Genomic DNA, 17,027 nt, shown 5'->3' with positions numbered 1-17,027 from the left:
CCATGCTGGTTAATGATGTCACGCAGGTGCTGGAGTAATAACTTATTTTAATTAATCTGCTTGAGATGGAATTAATGCTTTATTTATTTGTTTGCTATAAATTACAGACATGGCATCTAAAGACTAATTCTCATGTTCTCAGTTATTTTGCTTTATTTCCAGATTTAATCATAGGCTCGTTCTAGAGCACGTAAGCACATGCAAACTCTTCAGAAATGACGCTTTAAATCTCTTGACAAACTAAAAGACTTTTATTTTTTATTTATCTAAGAGATATAGATTACTGAATGTCAGCTAGTTTATTTTGCTCAAGATAATGATATATTAACCCCACATGTCATGCAAACAAGAAACTATGCTTCTGCATAGGTCGAGAGCTGTCATTCCAACCACACAAATTTGCAATGCTGTAAGCGAATGTTCGTGGGAAGTATGGTTTCGGGAAACACAGACTCGTTGAACTATGCCGATAACGACGGAACATGCAACCATAGTTGGCTAATGATGCTTTTGGGAAACGCACCCTCAATTATCAAATGTTTTTGCTAAATAATTCATGTACATGCTTTGAAAAAATATGAGCTTTACATATTAAAGTAATTCATCAAATATAAAACTGTCCACAGTTGTAGCTTGTCACAAAAACAAGAATCAAAATTAATTCCTAAATCTATAAAACTTCTATTTGGCACCCAGTTTCTATTGTAAAATTTATTGTGAATCCCTATAGCATGTAAGCAGTAACAACTCCAAAACAAGCCTCCTTTACACAGGTGCTTTTCGTAAATCTCCCACCACTCTCATCGATGGGAGCTGAGGCAACAGCCAGGAAATCCCGCCTGTCGACTGGGTTAAGCCCTCTTCTCCCAGCATTGTATTATCCCTCTCTCCCTCTCTTTGTCCTCTGCAGACTGGATTTCCTTCTGTATCATCGAGCTGCACAGTCAGTGACACTATCGCAAATACACACAATCAAACAAACCAACCAACCACATGAGTGGACACAACATACAAACACGCACAAATTAAGCTGTACAATAACAATGAGAGAATTCACTCAACATTACATGTTTACTCAACTTTATATTTCTCCAAACTAAAATGGACACAATTAGATGCTTTGAAGAATGTTCATGCTGCTCTTTTCCATACAGCAAAATAATACAGTGACCAAAGGCTGAATAGAGGATAGAAGGCATTGATAGAAGGCTACAACAATATTCTATAATTCCAAATATTATTATAAAATATTTCACAATTCTATGGTGTTCAACTGAAAAAAAGGAAGCTGTGATGACAGAATTTAAATTTTGGGGGTGAACTATCCCTTTAAGACATAAACTACAGTAAAGGTACAGACGCTAACACACAAAAGACTAAGACATTGTGATCTTTTGTTGCACTTATGCAGTAAAGCCAAACCCCAGCAGGTACCAGACGAGTGCTCTAGTTCCACAACTTTAGCCCTAATGAGACTCACATAGTTTCAGTGTACACTCATTACTCTGTTATAAGAATCATGGAGAAAGTACATCTTGGCAAGCATCCCCATTTTTTTTTTATCTCCTTCATTAAGCCAGAGTTCCAGAATGAAACGCATGGAGAGTTTCAATTAGAGATTCTGGCCTGTGATGAGACACTTTGATTTAGAGGCTTCTGTGCCTTCATGCCTCTGTCTTTAATAAGGCAATGATGTGCCAAGCGCCCAGAGTATCACAGATTTAACACTTTAATACAAGTGCTCAATTAATTCACCAGTCTTCCAGTGGCTGGGCGGATCAGGTGCGCAGACTGTTTCCTAAACAGTCCAGCATGCATGATCCATCCTTCTTTAGACTCTGAAATACAGGGCTGCCAACTTTTGAGTTTAGCTTGGAGTGAGAATTATGGGGATTGGGGGGGATGTAAAAAAAATCTTCCATGACACCTCTATAGTGGCTTTAAACATCTTCTTTTACAATTAACTTGGAAATTAACCCTGTTTTACCTTTGTAAGCAAAAGGGTGAGATTCGAACTGTTCCATTTTTTTTTTTGTGTAATACTTACTCACAATCTAATTTTAACACAAGCTACATATATTAAAGGGGGGGGGGGGGGGGGGGATTATGTGTGCAATGTTGCCTTTTGAGCATAAACAACATCTGCAAAGTTACAATGCTTTTCAAAAGCAAAGGAAGATATTTGCTTTTAAAGAAATCATTTTTTATGGACTACAACAAACGACTGGTAGGGACTACAGAACATCCCTCCCAGGTTAGTGACATCACCAACCCTAAAATGTACATAAACCCCGCCCCCGGGAACAGGCAGTCCATGTTGAGAAGAGGAAGAGTTATTGTAGTACAGCACATTTGTGAGTCTGCTCAAGCTGTCGCATCCGAGTTTTCACATGCAATACAGCACATAACACAAATGCAATAGCATGTCACTCTGTAGGCATCTTACAACAGTTTCCACACGAGCGATTTATAGATTATCATGACAGAATATGCTAATCAATGACTTGAAGATAGTTAACTCCACATCAGTAACATAAATTCAATAACTAACCATTCAGAAACGTCCTGTTGCATTCTACATGTTGTCACTTCTTCATGTGAGTCTCTCCATCATTGTCCGACTCCAGTTAAAACATAAAAGGCATAACAGTTTCTGAAATTTTAGTGCTTGTCTGTGTGAGGTAGAGCTCTTGAAGCTCCGCCCTCTGTGCCGGGAGCAGCAGCTCATTTGCATTTAAAGGGACACACACGCGTGTGTGTGACAACGCGTTTTTACTAACCCTCAAAAAGGGACAAGTTTAACATGCTGTAAAAAATTATCTGTGGGGCATTTTGAAACTTCACATACACACTCTGGGGACAACAGAGACTTATTTTACATATTGTAAAAAGGGGCATTATACCACCCCTTTAATATAACCAAATCTGTAATAGGATAATGATCTGCAAACAATATAGGGAACAAATTCCATGTTCACAAGCATGTGTAAGCAAGATTTTGAGCCATCTGACCACTTCCAGGTTGGAGGAGCACATCTGGCTGGATGTTCTGAGTCTGAGGCAGTATATGCCTGCAGAGCCAAACCAATGACTCACAGAAATGTGGCTCTGACAAGAAACCACTGCTTGAAGGCAGGACACAAAAGAGCTCCATAACCCCACCCTATTCATAACATCTGCCAAAGACAGACAATCAGAGAGATACGTTTACTAAGACAAAAAACTGCACAGATGCCTTTAGATGTGATACTATTACAGAGATTATTGTCAATAAATATATGTATTGTTTGTCTGTCTTTTTATTTCTTGCTTGTGGCTCTTTGAGTTTATGAGTTTTCAGAGGGGTCAGACAGACAAGCTAATTCATTACCCTTTCTTCTGTTTGCTCAGAAACTGGCACAGGTCCAGGCATGATGTTTGGTCTCCTTCTTTTTTCCTACTCTACTTAGGAGACACGCTGAGAGGCCAAATGTCCTGAAATTCCTGGACTTTGCTCTATTTGCACAACAAAAAGAGAACATGAAAAGATAGAAATCATTGTTTTTATGTCAGTTTTCCTTCCCAGGCCTTAAAATAAGAGCCTTGGAAAAGTGTACAGAGATGTTGGAGGATTTAATTACGGGCTGAACTAAAGAATCTTGAACATACAATAGGTTCTTTTTGACACTGGAGGTCTACAAAAACTCAGCTTGGAGTTGTCAGTACACAGATGAGTAAAACCTGGGGAGAAAGTGGACAGAATATTCCCAGGCTTTGGCTTTACAGCGCTCCGCTGGGCATTATGTGGTTGAGCATCCCAGTAAACACATGGATGCTTTTGTGTGTCACTCTTTCCATTCTGTTATTCATTTGTGCTTTACTGGATCCATATTTAAATGCTGGTTGACTGAACTATTCCCAAAGTCCCATGATTTGGTGATTCTGCATATTAACTCCTCTTAAACATTTTTTTTAAATACAATGACACAAAACATTTTTTATCTTGTAGATTCGTTAAAATCTGAAAAACGGTAAAAAAAAAACAAAAGAAAAAAAACTTGGCCTAACAAGAAGATCACTGCAACAAAATTATTTTATATATGGACTTATTATTCCGTAACGCATTTTTAAAACCATTTTACACGACAACAACAGACAGATTTGGTTTTGAGAACAAAACTGCAGTAGTTTCCCAATCTTTGGGTGTTACACGTCATGTTCATCCTAAGGTCAGGAGTCTGAAAGGACAGTTTGCTTTGCAGTAGCAATCTACTGCTGCATCTGCTAATCCTGTGTTTATGCTATTACCTTAACAGCAGGTTACAACACAAAATGAAAGGCCACTTTTGTAGTCTAAACCTCTTGTTAGCAAGAGGACATCCTTCAGTGTGTATATACTTGTCAGAGAATGAGGCAAACAGTCTCACATTAATGTTTGACCCTTTGAAGGAGCAATACGTTTTTATTTATTTTGTTATTTTAACATCAGCTGTCTTTGTAGCCACGCATTGAACTGAAAACTATGCATGTATTAGAAGATGTCTGTTATAGCCCTGACTCTATTGTTTTGGTGCATGGAAGACCCGTTTCATAAACCAAAATTGCATTTAACACACTCTCCATTTAGGCTGTGAAGGCTGTCCAGACCCTTTATAGCTTATCAGGGTTATCAGAAGCCATTGGGGAAAACTGTCAACCAATAGGGGTATAACCAGCTAGGCTTTTATTTGTTCAGTCGGTTATTTGATTCCTGTCAGAGGTATGGTTTGTTTGACCATGCTATTTATGTGTATTTGCTAGCTAATGGACTGCTACGATATTTCAAATTCTTTAAACGTATGCTTCTCACATTCTCTACACACTGATAAGAAGCATTTACACATTCTTGAAACAGTGTAAATGTGTTATATAGTCCTGTTCAAGTAATTTAAAGTAAAAAAACAAACCATTATCAACATTACATCTTTCATATAAAATGTGGAATGTTAAGTTTCAGCTATTTTGAAAAATCCCATCAACTTTAATCTCTCTTTTCATTTTAGTTTAAATCTTAAATCTTTCTGATTCAGGTGTCAGGGGGTTGATCCGACTGACCCATGCTCTAGAATTCCCTCTTACACAATAACCATCAAATATCAGCTGTCATGAGTCATTTTATTACTGCAGTGTATATGGCCGCGCTAAAATCCCAGCAGATAGTTTTTGATTACGCTAGCTGACCGTCTGGAGTGTTGACCTCATCCACGTCCTCTGAAATAAATTGAGGAGAGATGGAGAACATAATTCTCTCCAGATTGCATTGATCTGCTCATCTCCAACATTCTTTGAAGTCCAAGAACTCTATGTCCATTTATGGTCAAACTTACCAACCAAACTGAGCTTTTAGTTTGATCCATGTCCCATTATTACTGGAACCCAAAGTATTCCAGCTTATGCAGTTAATGTATAGTTTGCCTCTTCAGAAATCAACATCATACAACCCAGTGCCCTTGCAGGTATATGTTGTTAAGAAATATATGGGTTTTTTAAAAATAAAAAAATTATAAGAGAAGCTTAAAAGAAACACGTCATACTGGCAGGTTGATTTGCTTCATTTGTAACCCACACAAACAATATAATGGGAGAGTTATCTGATGTTTGAGAATGTTGTCATGGCAGTTATTTTCAGACAGGGAAGGTTGTTTATCAGCCATCTTTCCTTTTCATGTGATACTCATGCCTCAACATTGAGCTGCAGAGTGAGACGTGTGCTTGTGAAAAGCATGCTATCAGACCATCTTAAAATGTTTGAGATAAGCAAAGATTTTCTTTGAGATAAAAGATAGACGAAAAAAGACAGCCAATAAACAAAAAAAATCACAATGCTCGTCTGGCACCACAGGCAGACTTTCTCCAAAGTGTCATATAACTGACAAAGTTCTGGATAATCATTTCAGTTAATGGACAAGTTGTGTTTTTTTTTTCTAAATGTGCATTGTGCCTTCTATTGGACTGGACTAATGAGGCCTATGGTGAAGCTAACTGTTTTATTGCGACAAAATTGCATTTTGTCGCAATGGTAGTTGCTCGATCAAGAAGATGTAATGAAAACACAGACTTTTTTGAACACCAGTAGTCGCACTAGCAAATATTTGTGTGAATATTTTGTGCTATGCAAACCATGATAATGATGATGAAGATCATCATGAAGAAAGGCCTTTAAAGTTGAATCTGTTTTTTAATGGTCCCTCTGCTGCACCATCAGTGAAACTGAGATCTTCCAAGTGTTTTTTTTTTTTTTTTCAGGAGGTCTGAAACAACACTGCAACATCTGATCTGAAGTATAGGTGCATGTGCACTGGAGTCCAAAAGTCTTAGACCACAGCTTTAAGTTTTAAGATTACAAGGATATTTGTAATCTGTTTGGCCTATTGAACCTCAATGTATGTACTTCGTTACACATATTGACGCAGCAAAGCCCTGTAGAGCAGTAGTGACCTTTTAGTCAAACACTGGACGTGGAGCGGCATACAAAAATATTTAACTTTCCGCACCCCTAGACCAGAGGCTTACAACCATCCTTTCCTGTTATACAGAAATAGAGGGAAGGAAATTATCGATGGAAAACAGGTTAGGAGTAACAGTTGTCTACATCTAAAATATACATATAGTTTAGGGAAATAATGGGTTAAGACTTTCTCATTACTATCTGTGCAAGTGTTTAACTATAAGAATGGCAGAATCCATTCAATGTCTCCTCTAGTATCTACAGTGTCAATGGTTATGGTGTTTACGGTATCCATTTATTTACTGAGCAAACCTGTAATTGAAGACCACATGGGGAAAAGCTTGGGATTATTATTACAATTTTTGGATATTATAGTGTTTGCAAAGGTTGATTCACTATTTTAGGCTTACAGTAATGCACTGTAGAAAACTGGGCAGCTTATCAAAAAGCTATTATGAATGGATAAATATGATAAAATATAGAGGCAGAGCTCACTACAACAACAAAACAAGTCTGATTTGTTCCAAACTCATTCCAAATGAGGCTGTATTGTTAGAGAGCATTTTATTGTTACCAATAATCTTAACAAGCTGATCTAATCAGAGTGAACAAAACTGTTGGACACTGTTTCCAATGGTCATTACCAAGTTCAGTCAGCTCAAGCATCACTCAGCACTGCTTTATTACACAGCTCAAGTACCTCTGCATTCCTCTGAGCGGGGGCTTATTATTATTAACCTGTCTTTCTGCAAGAGAGAAAGCCATGGGCAGATGTGCATCAAAATAGTTCGAAAAAATAGACCTTGCATGTTTCTTTTAGGTCCCTATAAGAAGGCCAATTCAATAAAGATTGAATTCAGAAAGAGAAACCAAATACACTTTGAATCTGGCACCATTGCTAGGTAAGGAGGTTATATAGCGCCTCCATGTGGTTCTAAAAGAAACACAGCTGAGCAAATGTAGGATTTCAATTACAGAAAAGCCAGAGACATGTTGTTGACCCCACAATGATTGCATCCCATTTACTGAGTCACTATAGAAAATGTCATTCACACTACTCTTAAGCCATGGGTTATCTTTTTTAATCCCATATAATCTGTCCTAAACTAAACTAAGTTTTTATAATCACACAAACGTTCAAAAATTTAGTGTCTGAGGGTTAAAATGACAATCCTATGCATTTTCCTTTGTTTGTTTTGTAGTGTTTCAGAAGACTTGAGAGCTTTGCATGGCCATTTCCACAGATGGAGAGCCAGTTAAATGGGGAATTCTGTCTCCCTGTGTCTTTAAAGTCCTCCTGTGGTAAAAATCAAGCTTTTAATGTCGTTTATATGTCTATGTGGGGGTAATATGCTTTAAGACAAACTATGTACAAATGCATAAGTCAACACCATTGCTAAAAACGTGGTTTGAAATCGCTGGTGTTTCTGACGTCACAAACAACCAATCACGTCAACGTGTTATCGTCAACAAGTGGATCTCTGAGCTGGTGTGAGTGAGTGGAGGCAGGGCTAATTTGCATATTCATAGAACCGTGTATACTAAATGAGGCAAGTAGACGTACATTCACAAGAAAAAAAATTCAAGGAAAAAGCGTTTAAAGTCATTTTGGTGATCAAAGGTGAGTTTTAAGGGATAAAATGATTGACGGGGACTTTAAGCCATTAGTTTCTTCAGTTCATTGTCTGGTATCGTCTTTATTTCATGTGGTTGTGTATTAGTTTTCTCATGCAATCTTCTGTGTGTATCTTTGTGGATTAATAAAGAATTGTTTGTTTGAATTCTCCTGCGTCATGCGATTACTACAACCACCAGTGCGTGACAACTGGCAAAACTTGGCTGTATATGCAATAAAAACACGATTCTTTTTTTTAAATCACTATGTGAATCACTTGAAAAGCTATGTGACTAGAAGATGGGTTGTTGTGGTGTTTGCTTTTGCCAAAAACTTCAACAGCCATTATGCACTTTTGATTTAGTTTTTTTTTTATTACTTTTGACAGCTATCCACGGGCGGGAACACAAAAATGTGGAAGTTCGATCTGTTGTTTAAACAAAAGCTCAGCTTTCAAAAGTTCGCCAGATGATGCAAAATTATGCTTTGTTGACAAATAAATGGGGATATGGGTGCAGGTAACACGTTTACACTACATTTACACTAAAAAAAGTTGCTTCCTTAAATGTTTAAATACAATCAACTTGGATGTAAGTCATTTCAACTTAAATTAGCCAAAAATGACCGAAAACGTTTACGTTTTGAAATTTAATTTTGTTTTGCCTCATCAGAATTGGATGACACTTGGTGACTTCTGTCGCATTAGCTATGTGAACATACAAAAAAATCATGGACATGATTTGGATATGTTAAAGGGTCGTAAAAAAAAAGTCACACTTGGCTCCTTCGCGGTCAAAAATGACCGACATAGGAAATGAAAAAAAAAAAAAAAAAAAAAAAAAACTCAGAGAACATTTTTGTGGTACAAACTACAAATCAGCCACTGTGCAGAAAAAAAGTGCACAGCAATGAAGGGGTGACACTCTAAAATATCAAGAGTGCAAATTAAACACCCACTCGCACACACACACACACACACACACACACTCCAGGCCAATCACAGAATCAATCAATCCTTTATTTTGTTAGATTGTTTAATCATAATGCAAAACCTGATACTTATCTAACCAAAAAATATCTAAACCTTGATCTAAACCGTCTTTTAGAATGTCTAAATATATATCTAAATGCAAAACCTAATAAAATTATGTCTAAAAAAACAATAGGAATCAAAAAGCCAATTAAAAAATGGATTTTAAAGGCCTCCACTCTATTTTAATGTGAAATATTGCATCTATTGAAATATATATATATATATATTAATTGTAATGGAAAAAATAGCTCCTAAAATTTTTATAAATATTGCATAGTATCATAAAATCCCTTCAAAAGTCTAAATAATAATACAAAAATATCACTGAACAAAAATATAGTACATTGGTTTTCCTGGAAAACAAAGAAGTTACATTTCAAGGCTTCGGTCACCGCGACGGAGCCAAGTGTGACCCCTAAATGAAAATGAGTTGTATCTTGTATAACTTATAGAAAAAAAGTTGAAAAATGCTTACCTTATTTTGACAAGTTAAAGCAATGTAAAACCATATGCTGTCATAACGTATTTATCTCTTTTTTTTTATAGTGTATAACATTGTGACAATAGCTGGGTTGAGAATTGGTGAATATATTGTTTTTAAAACCTCCAGTATATTTATTTGGCCAATAAACAATTCTTGCTAAAGAAGGATTTAGAAATAGCACACTGATTTATCATGTATTTAAAAATTCTTCCAGTATGTCGTTATCTGGGTTTAAATATTTTGTTAAGCCTAGTTATCAATTTATCAATTAGTTAAAATAGCTCCCTCAAAATATCTAACCTGTACAAACTTTACTGACCTGTGAAATGTCCATTTAAATCTGTGGCATCTATTTAAAGCAGCTGGGAAAATGAGCAGGTATGGAGGGAATTTGGGGCCGTTGGCTCTTCTAAACAAACACTCACTTCTTATATCTCACTGTCTAAAATGACTCACTTGGAGCTTTCAGTTCCCACTTGATTTCAATCCTGTCTATGCTTGATGAGAACCCAGCTTTCAGGTCATTCCTAAATGTAGGTCAGTGCCGTTAGGAAACTACAAAAGTTTTCACAAGCACCTCCCCGTGGTTCATATTGGTGACTGTGGCATGTCACTCTAGTGCGCCCACTCCTTTTGAATTCTTTTGCTGTGTCATGTCCATGTGCGGACCCTACACTTGCCACCCATTGGATACTGATCCTATTTATTTGCATACAATTGTCTCTTTGCTGTCCTATTGGTTCCATTAAGCAGGTCACCCCCCAGAGGACCTCATGATTCTTGATTAGCTGCAGAGTTGGTGCTGTATGTGCTCATGTTTCGTCCCCCTTCTGTTTATTAATAAATGTAAACAGATTAAATGTTGCCTGGGAGACCTGTGGCATATGTTTAAACTCGTTCAGAGAGAGGCCAGATTACCACAGTCCTTTTTTCATGTTCAGTTGGCTACCAGCTCTTCAGTTGGGGTTCACTTCATTGTTATTGTCCTGGAACCTTGTTATCTGAGTCAAGTTGAGGTGAGTTGATGAATTTATATATATAATTTATAACAGTTTTCTCAAGTTTTTTGATGTTTACATTGGCACAGTATCATAGCTCTAGCTATCTTTAGACTTGCCATATCACTACCTACTCACTGCACAGTGCCTTCGTGTTTTTCCTTTCACACATTGGCGATAGTTTCAAAAGTCTGGAAAGCTGGAGGAAAAGTATTAATTGAAGACGAATGCTATCCACTTTGCATTGATTACAGTTATTAGTCTCCAGAAAACAACGTCAAATGTTAATATGTCATATAACATGTTTAAGTAAACATAAAGGAATGAGCAGTTGTTCGAGATGGGGAGTTTTTGAGATCATTGGCACTGGTGGAATGTGCTCTGTCTGTTCCTGCTGCCAGTTTCTGCAGCAGCTGCTCTCTGTGTCCCACTGAGACTGGCATAAGAAATACCAGCCCATAGCTAGAAGATGGTAAATGGGCATTTCTAGATACTAAAATCATACACTGAAAAGAAATTGGTGTAGAAACTCCAAGAAATTACTAGTAAATTTCACAATTAATTACAAAGTAGTAGCATATTAAATTAAACATGAAATTTTGAAGTAGAAAGACACACTTTGTATTCTTTACAACTATGAAAAGTAATTTTTACAGTGAGGAGTGAATCCAAAAAAAATGGATTCCTCTTTTTGTTGATTGACAGCATTTTGATAAAGATGCGAATGTTTACATTTTATTAACTTCCTGCTTATTACATGTCCGCCAAATGCAAAGGCATTTATGTGCCGATGTGTACATGTTCTTTACAACTGATCAAAGGTCCACTCGCAGATGTTAATCTAAGCTTTTCATACGAACATTCTCTATAAGTGTGTTCATGATCAGTCAGCTGTTCGACAAGTTTATGCAGCTGTCCCTCAATGACGCATTAGCTTCAGATTTCCTCTCGCCATCCTTAGCATCCCTCAGGAATCACAGTTCACAAAGTACATTGTACATACACTTAAAATCATAAATGAACTTAATGACTAACCACAAGAATGTTCACCCCATACATTTACATAGGTCACCATATAAAATGGAGGATCAAGAAATGAACTTTGAGCAAGCTTATGGACCTCTATCCGAAACAGAAAGAACATTTGATCCCTTATTTATTGAAGAGGAAGATGAAGACTACTTTGAAGATTGCTTGGAAGAGATCCAGGCTGCTCTAACTCTTCCTGAAGAGTCCATGCCTTATTCACAAAAATGCAGAAAAGCTTTGCAAGCTGAGTTTAATGGACTTATGCAACAGATGTTGGCACAGCTAGATGTTTTCGATGCAGCACATCCAACCACATCTGCACCACTGGAGATATTTTCAGAAACAGAGAACAAAATGGACAAGAATGGATTCACAAAAACAATCAAGTTGGAAGAGACGTGCATTCCAGAGAAAGAGCAAACTGTGTTGGAGGTCGAAAATGATACTGTCGAGGCTGTCCCTGTCGAGGCAAGGCCTGAGTTGTCTGCCACCATGGAATTACAAAAGCTCAGAGCAGCATTTGAGAGCTGTATTGAGGAGGTGGGCCAGTTGGAGCGCAGAAGGGATGAGTTGGTTCAGGAGCTTCTAGAGCTAGAGGAGCCCATGGCCCAAGAGCTGCAGACTGTAAGGGAAGCTCTGGGGGAGGAACAAGGCCTCCTGTCCAAAGTCAGACTGGAGAGACAGAGCCTGCAGGAGGAGACGCAAATGACTAAGAAACGCCTGTTCATAGTGGCTCGAGACTGCACACAGAGACAAGTAGAGCTTGAATTACAACAGAAAGAGGTGGAGCAGCTCAACCAAGCTCAGGTAGTGTTCAATAAACCAGGCTGGTGCGAATGCATTCAAACTGCTCCAGAAAAGATGTAGATTATTTTATTCAACTTAACCATGATTTTTACATCAACTACAAAGAGGACTTACAAATGTAGTTTACAACTTTGTAGCAAAAGGACACAAGGCACTGTAGCCAGGTGTTAATTATAAAGTAAGGTGAGGTTTTCTTGGGGGCCTTCCCAGTCAGGCCATATATATATATCAGGGCCATAACCATCATAAACATTGAGGTTCTACCCCCAATGAGGACATTGAGCCTCCCCCCTCCCACCTGATTTTCCTTACCAGTCTAACCGCGCTCGTCAATCTCAAAAAATGATCGAAATGGCCAGTCAAATCAAAGAAGCAGGGCCATACTGTTCACAGAAGACGAGTGCAGATTCCAACACGACGCTGTGAAAGAGTGCATGGTAAGATGTAAGTCGCTAAACATTATTTGACAACAGTTTTACGATAGAAATGTTCAGTGACCGACAGTAATATCCAGTGAAGCAAACTACTCAACCTTTTTATGAAATTTCTTGTAATTCACAACTGAATGTGAGTTTTTACGGGTTTTTTTTTTTACATTAGAGTAGACATGAATAAGATTGAATGTGTGCATATTTTAAAATAAAATTTAATACTTCATAACTGTAATAGACTCTGAACTTTTACCGTTCTTTTTTCTTTAATTCCCCCCCACACACAAACGCACACACAACTTCACGCTAAAAATAAAAGAATTAAAACAACTTTAGTCCCCCCCAATGTTAAAGACATAGTTATGGCCTTGATAAATATTATTTTGTAATATTATTTATTTTAAAAAAATCTATTCAATACATTCAAGTTAAGGTATTCCATCCTGCATTCATAAAATCAGGAGGAGCTGAAGTCCCTTGCTGTTAAGATGACTGAGGAGATCACCAAGATTCATTCAGATCACCAAAGCCACCTGCAGGAAATGCAGAAGCAGCAGAACCTCACTCAAGACTCCAGCAAGAGGAAGACCCGCTCTTATGTGACTCAAGGACGACGGGCCTCTTGTGACCTACAGCAGTACCTGCAGGGTGGGATAAAAGCTCTGGAGGAGTTTTACGAACCCCGGTTAGAGTCCCTGTTAAAGAGACGGGAGGTCACCATGGATGCTCTCGGTAAGGCTAAAGAGCAGTGCCTGGAGATGAGAGCCCAGTTAGGACCACTGAGAGAAGAAGAGCAGATGCTGAGACTCCAGAGAACTTGTCTGGAGGAGAGGATCCGACTAATGGAGATACAGAGGAGGGAAAATGTGGAACAATATCGGGTGTGTAATTTTCATTGATTTTACATTTTTAGATTGCATAGTACTGACGGTTTAATGTTCTTCATTCAGGAGACGGTTGACCTCTTAGAGGAGAACATCAGAGAACTGAAAACTCAGCTCAAGATCCAGATAAAGAAGAGTGAAGAATTGGAGATGCTGAAGAAAAGCATGGCCAAAGAGCTGTTATTCTACAGGCAAGTACAAGCACTTTTTAAAGGACAGTTTCTCATTGCACACTACAAAGTAAATTTAAGGGGAAATTAATATTACACCATGCACAAATCAAGTGACAAAAACTATCTCTCCCATGTTAATGTGATTTGTCCTAACCAGATTCTAGGTTTCTCGCTCTGTTGCACTTTGCTGGATAGCCCGGCCCACAAAGATATATTATTTATACAAAAGCATACTCTACTACATACACTCACCTAAAGGATTATTAGGAACACCATACTAATACTGTGTTTGACCCCCTTTCGCCTTCAGAACTGCCTTAATTCTACGTGGCATTGATTCAACAAGGTGCTGAAAGCATTCTTTAGAAATGTTGGCCCATATTGATAGGATAGCATCTTGCAGTTGATGGAGATTTGTGGGATGCACATCCAGGGCACGAAGCTCCCGTTCCACCACATCCCAGAGATGCTCTATTGGGTTGAGATCTGGTGACTGTGGGGGCCATTTTAGTACAGTGAACTCATTGTCATGTTCAAGAAACCAATTTGAAATGATTCGAGCTTTGTGACATGGTGCATTATCCTGCTGGAAGTAGCCATCAGAGGATGGGTGCATGGTGGTCATAAAGGGATGCACATGGTCAGAAACAATGCTCAGGTAGGCCGTGGCATTTAAACGATGCCCAATTGGCACTAAGGGGCCTAAAGTGTGCCAAGAAAACATCCCCCACACCATTACACCACCACCACCAGCCTGCACAGTGGTAACAAGGCATGATGGATCCATGTTCTCATTCGGTTTACGCCAAATTCTAACTCTACCATCTGAATGTCTCAACAGAAATCGAGACTCATCAGACCAGGCAACATTTTTCCAGTCCAATTTTGGTGAGCTCGTGCAAATTGTAGCCTCTTTTTCCTATTTGTAGTGGAGATGAGTGGTACCCGGTGGGGTCTTCTGCTGTTGTAGCCCATCCGCCTCAAGGTTGTGCGTGTTGTGGCTTCACAAATGCTTTGCTGCATACCTCGGTTGTAACGAGTGGTTATTTCAGTCAAAGTTGCTCTTCTATCAGCTTGAATCAGTCGGCCCATTCTCCTCTGACCTCTAGCATCAACAAGGCATTTTCGCCCACAGGACAGCCGCATACTGGATGACAGCCGCAACCCTAGAAATGGTTGTGCGTGAAAATCCCAGTAACTGAGCAGATTGCGAAATACTCAGACCGGCCCGTCTGGCACCAACAACCATGCATGCCACGCTCAGAGATTGTCTTGACCAGGACCACACCCCTAAATGCATTGAAGCAACTGCCATGTGATTGGTTGATTAGATAATTGCATTAATGAGAAATTGAACAGGCGTTCCTAATAATCCTTTAAGTGTGTATTAAAAATCTGGCTGGCTGTAATCATATTGCATTTCCACTTTCAATGTGAACAGACAAATGACTTTTACTTATATCTGGAAACTGGTTGCATTGCACCTGGTTTGGACATGGTGTTAGATGGCATATCTATATATATGTTTATATCTATATTTTATATATCCTTTATTGTTTTACAGAGAGCGTGTAGAGGGTACTCGCAAGCAAGAGAACAGTGTGGTGGTGGAAAAAACCTAATGAACTCATGTTTGCAATGAATTAATTAGTTATGATAAATTCTTCTGATATATTGGTTTCATAGTTTAATCCAAATAGCCTGTATTCTCATAAACAATCACCAAAACAATAACCACAATTTACTGATTTAAGTCAATGTTCTCTCTGCGAACCATTTTTTTTTAAAGTTCTCTAAACACCAGGACCAAGCACGTCAGATATCCAGATCTTATCTCTTAAAACAGTGTTTTTTTATTGTTTATAAGAGGGAATATGGTTCTTATATCCAGTGGTGCCTGTGAATTAAGTGCTTTCTCTTATAAGTAAGTGAAGTGGACAAAACAAGGACTTATTTGGGCACTGTAAGAAAGCTCTATAAACATACCAACAGCATGATGGTGAGAACGTTTAGATAAGGGACTATGAGAAGATGAATTAAGTGCTTTGTTGATTTAAGGTGTCTTGTTAATAAGATCTGAGATAAACATGTACGAATTAGACATTATGTTTATACGACTTGTACCTATTGCGGATAGAGTAAAAGGATACAAACTGTCATAGTGACAGGGGGCATGTTTTTTTAAATAAGATTGAATAAGATTCTAGTTCAAGAAATTTTGATAATTAAAAATCTAGATAATGACAAAAAAATAAAAGGTATTTTGTTGAGAAACACTGGCTTTTGTTCAGTCATTTTGTTGGCTTTTATGTCTGAAACAAATTACTCCAAGAAAAGTATTTTTGGTTGTTTTCACTTCAATGTAAATATGGCACTGTTCATGCCTCAAGTGATTCAATTACAAATGATCAGGCAAGATAGATTTTTGTTTATACCTGGTAGTAATATCCATCTCAAATTAATCTTGCAGTCACTTATGAGAGATACAGGGAACAGCAGCAAGTTCAAGACATGAGGGAGGAAGGGTGTGTGCTGAAGTCCCTGCTATCTCTGCTGATTTCCAACTTATTTCAAGCTTGATTAACTTTAATATTTTATTTCAGTTATAACTATTGCTGATGGCAGACTCATTTCATTTGGTGTGACAAGTAATCTCATTCAAATGTCAACTTGAACTTTGCATACTTAAATACATATAAATGTGGCCAATGCTTTACTATTGTTTTTATACACTGACTTTTAAAGGGGTCATATAATGGTACATGCACTTTTACAAGTTGATTGTACTGAAATGTGTGTTGGCAGTGCCTGTACACAACCATCATAAAATGATAAAAATCCATCCAGTGTTTTTTTTTAAATCTTCATATGTTCCCCCCCCCCCCCAGGTTTTATTAACCTTTATATTAATATTTATATTAATCCTTGCAAATCGCTAGCACGCTTCACGATGAATGCGGCTGTTTACACTCAGGGTACATTACGGCATGTTTTCTATGTACGACGTTCTCAATATAATTCATAATCGTTTATAATGAACAACGCGTTATGGTTATTAATACAAACGGTGTACGCACAGAACAGAGGGGCGGGGTGAGCAAAGCTCA

General features: G+C 38.0%; 1 protein-coding gene across 1 annotated transcript; it reads left to right on the top strand.

Annotated features, from left to right (window-relative positions):
- Positions 1-10,480: 10,480 nt before the first annotated feature.
- Positions 10,481-16,761, top strand: sync (syncoilin, intermediate filament protein). The gene is made up of 5 exons (XM_084424647.1): positions 10,481-10,614; positions 11,664-12,432; positions 13,325-13,744; positions 13,814-13,938; positions 15,485-16,761. Exons 2-5 carry the CDS (start codon positions 11,677-11,679, stop codon positions 15,540-15,542), a joined length of 1,359 nt encoding a protein of 452 aa, XP_084280773.1. The 5' UTR covers positions 10,481-10,614; positions 11,664-11,676; the 3' UTR covers positions 15,543-16,761.
- The last annotated feature ends 266 nt before the right edge of the window (positions 16,762-17,027 follow it).

This window comes from Rutilus rutilus (assembly GCF_951802725.1).
Source record: "Rutilus rutilus genome assembly, chromosome: 11".
Classification (NCBI taxonomy): Eukaryota; Metazoa; Chordata; class Actinopteri; order Cypriniformes; family Leuciscidae; genus Rutilus; species Rutilus rutilus.
The sequence above is the reverse complement of the archived record's forward strand: the minus strand, read 5'-3'. Positions and strand labels throughout refer to the sequence as shown.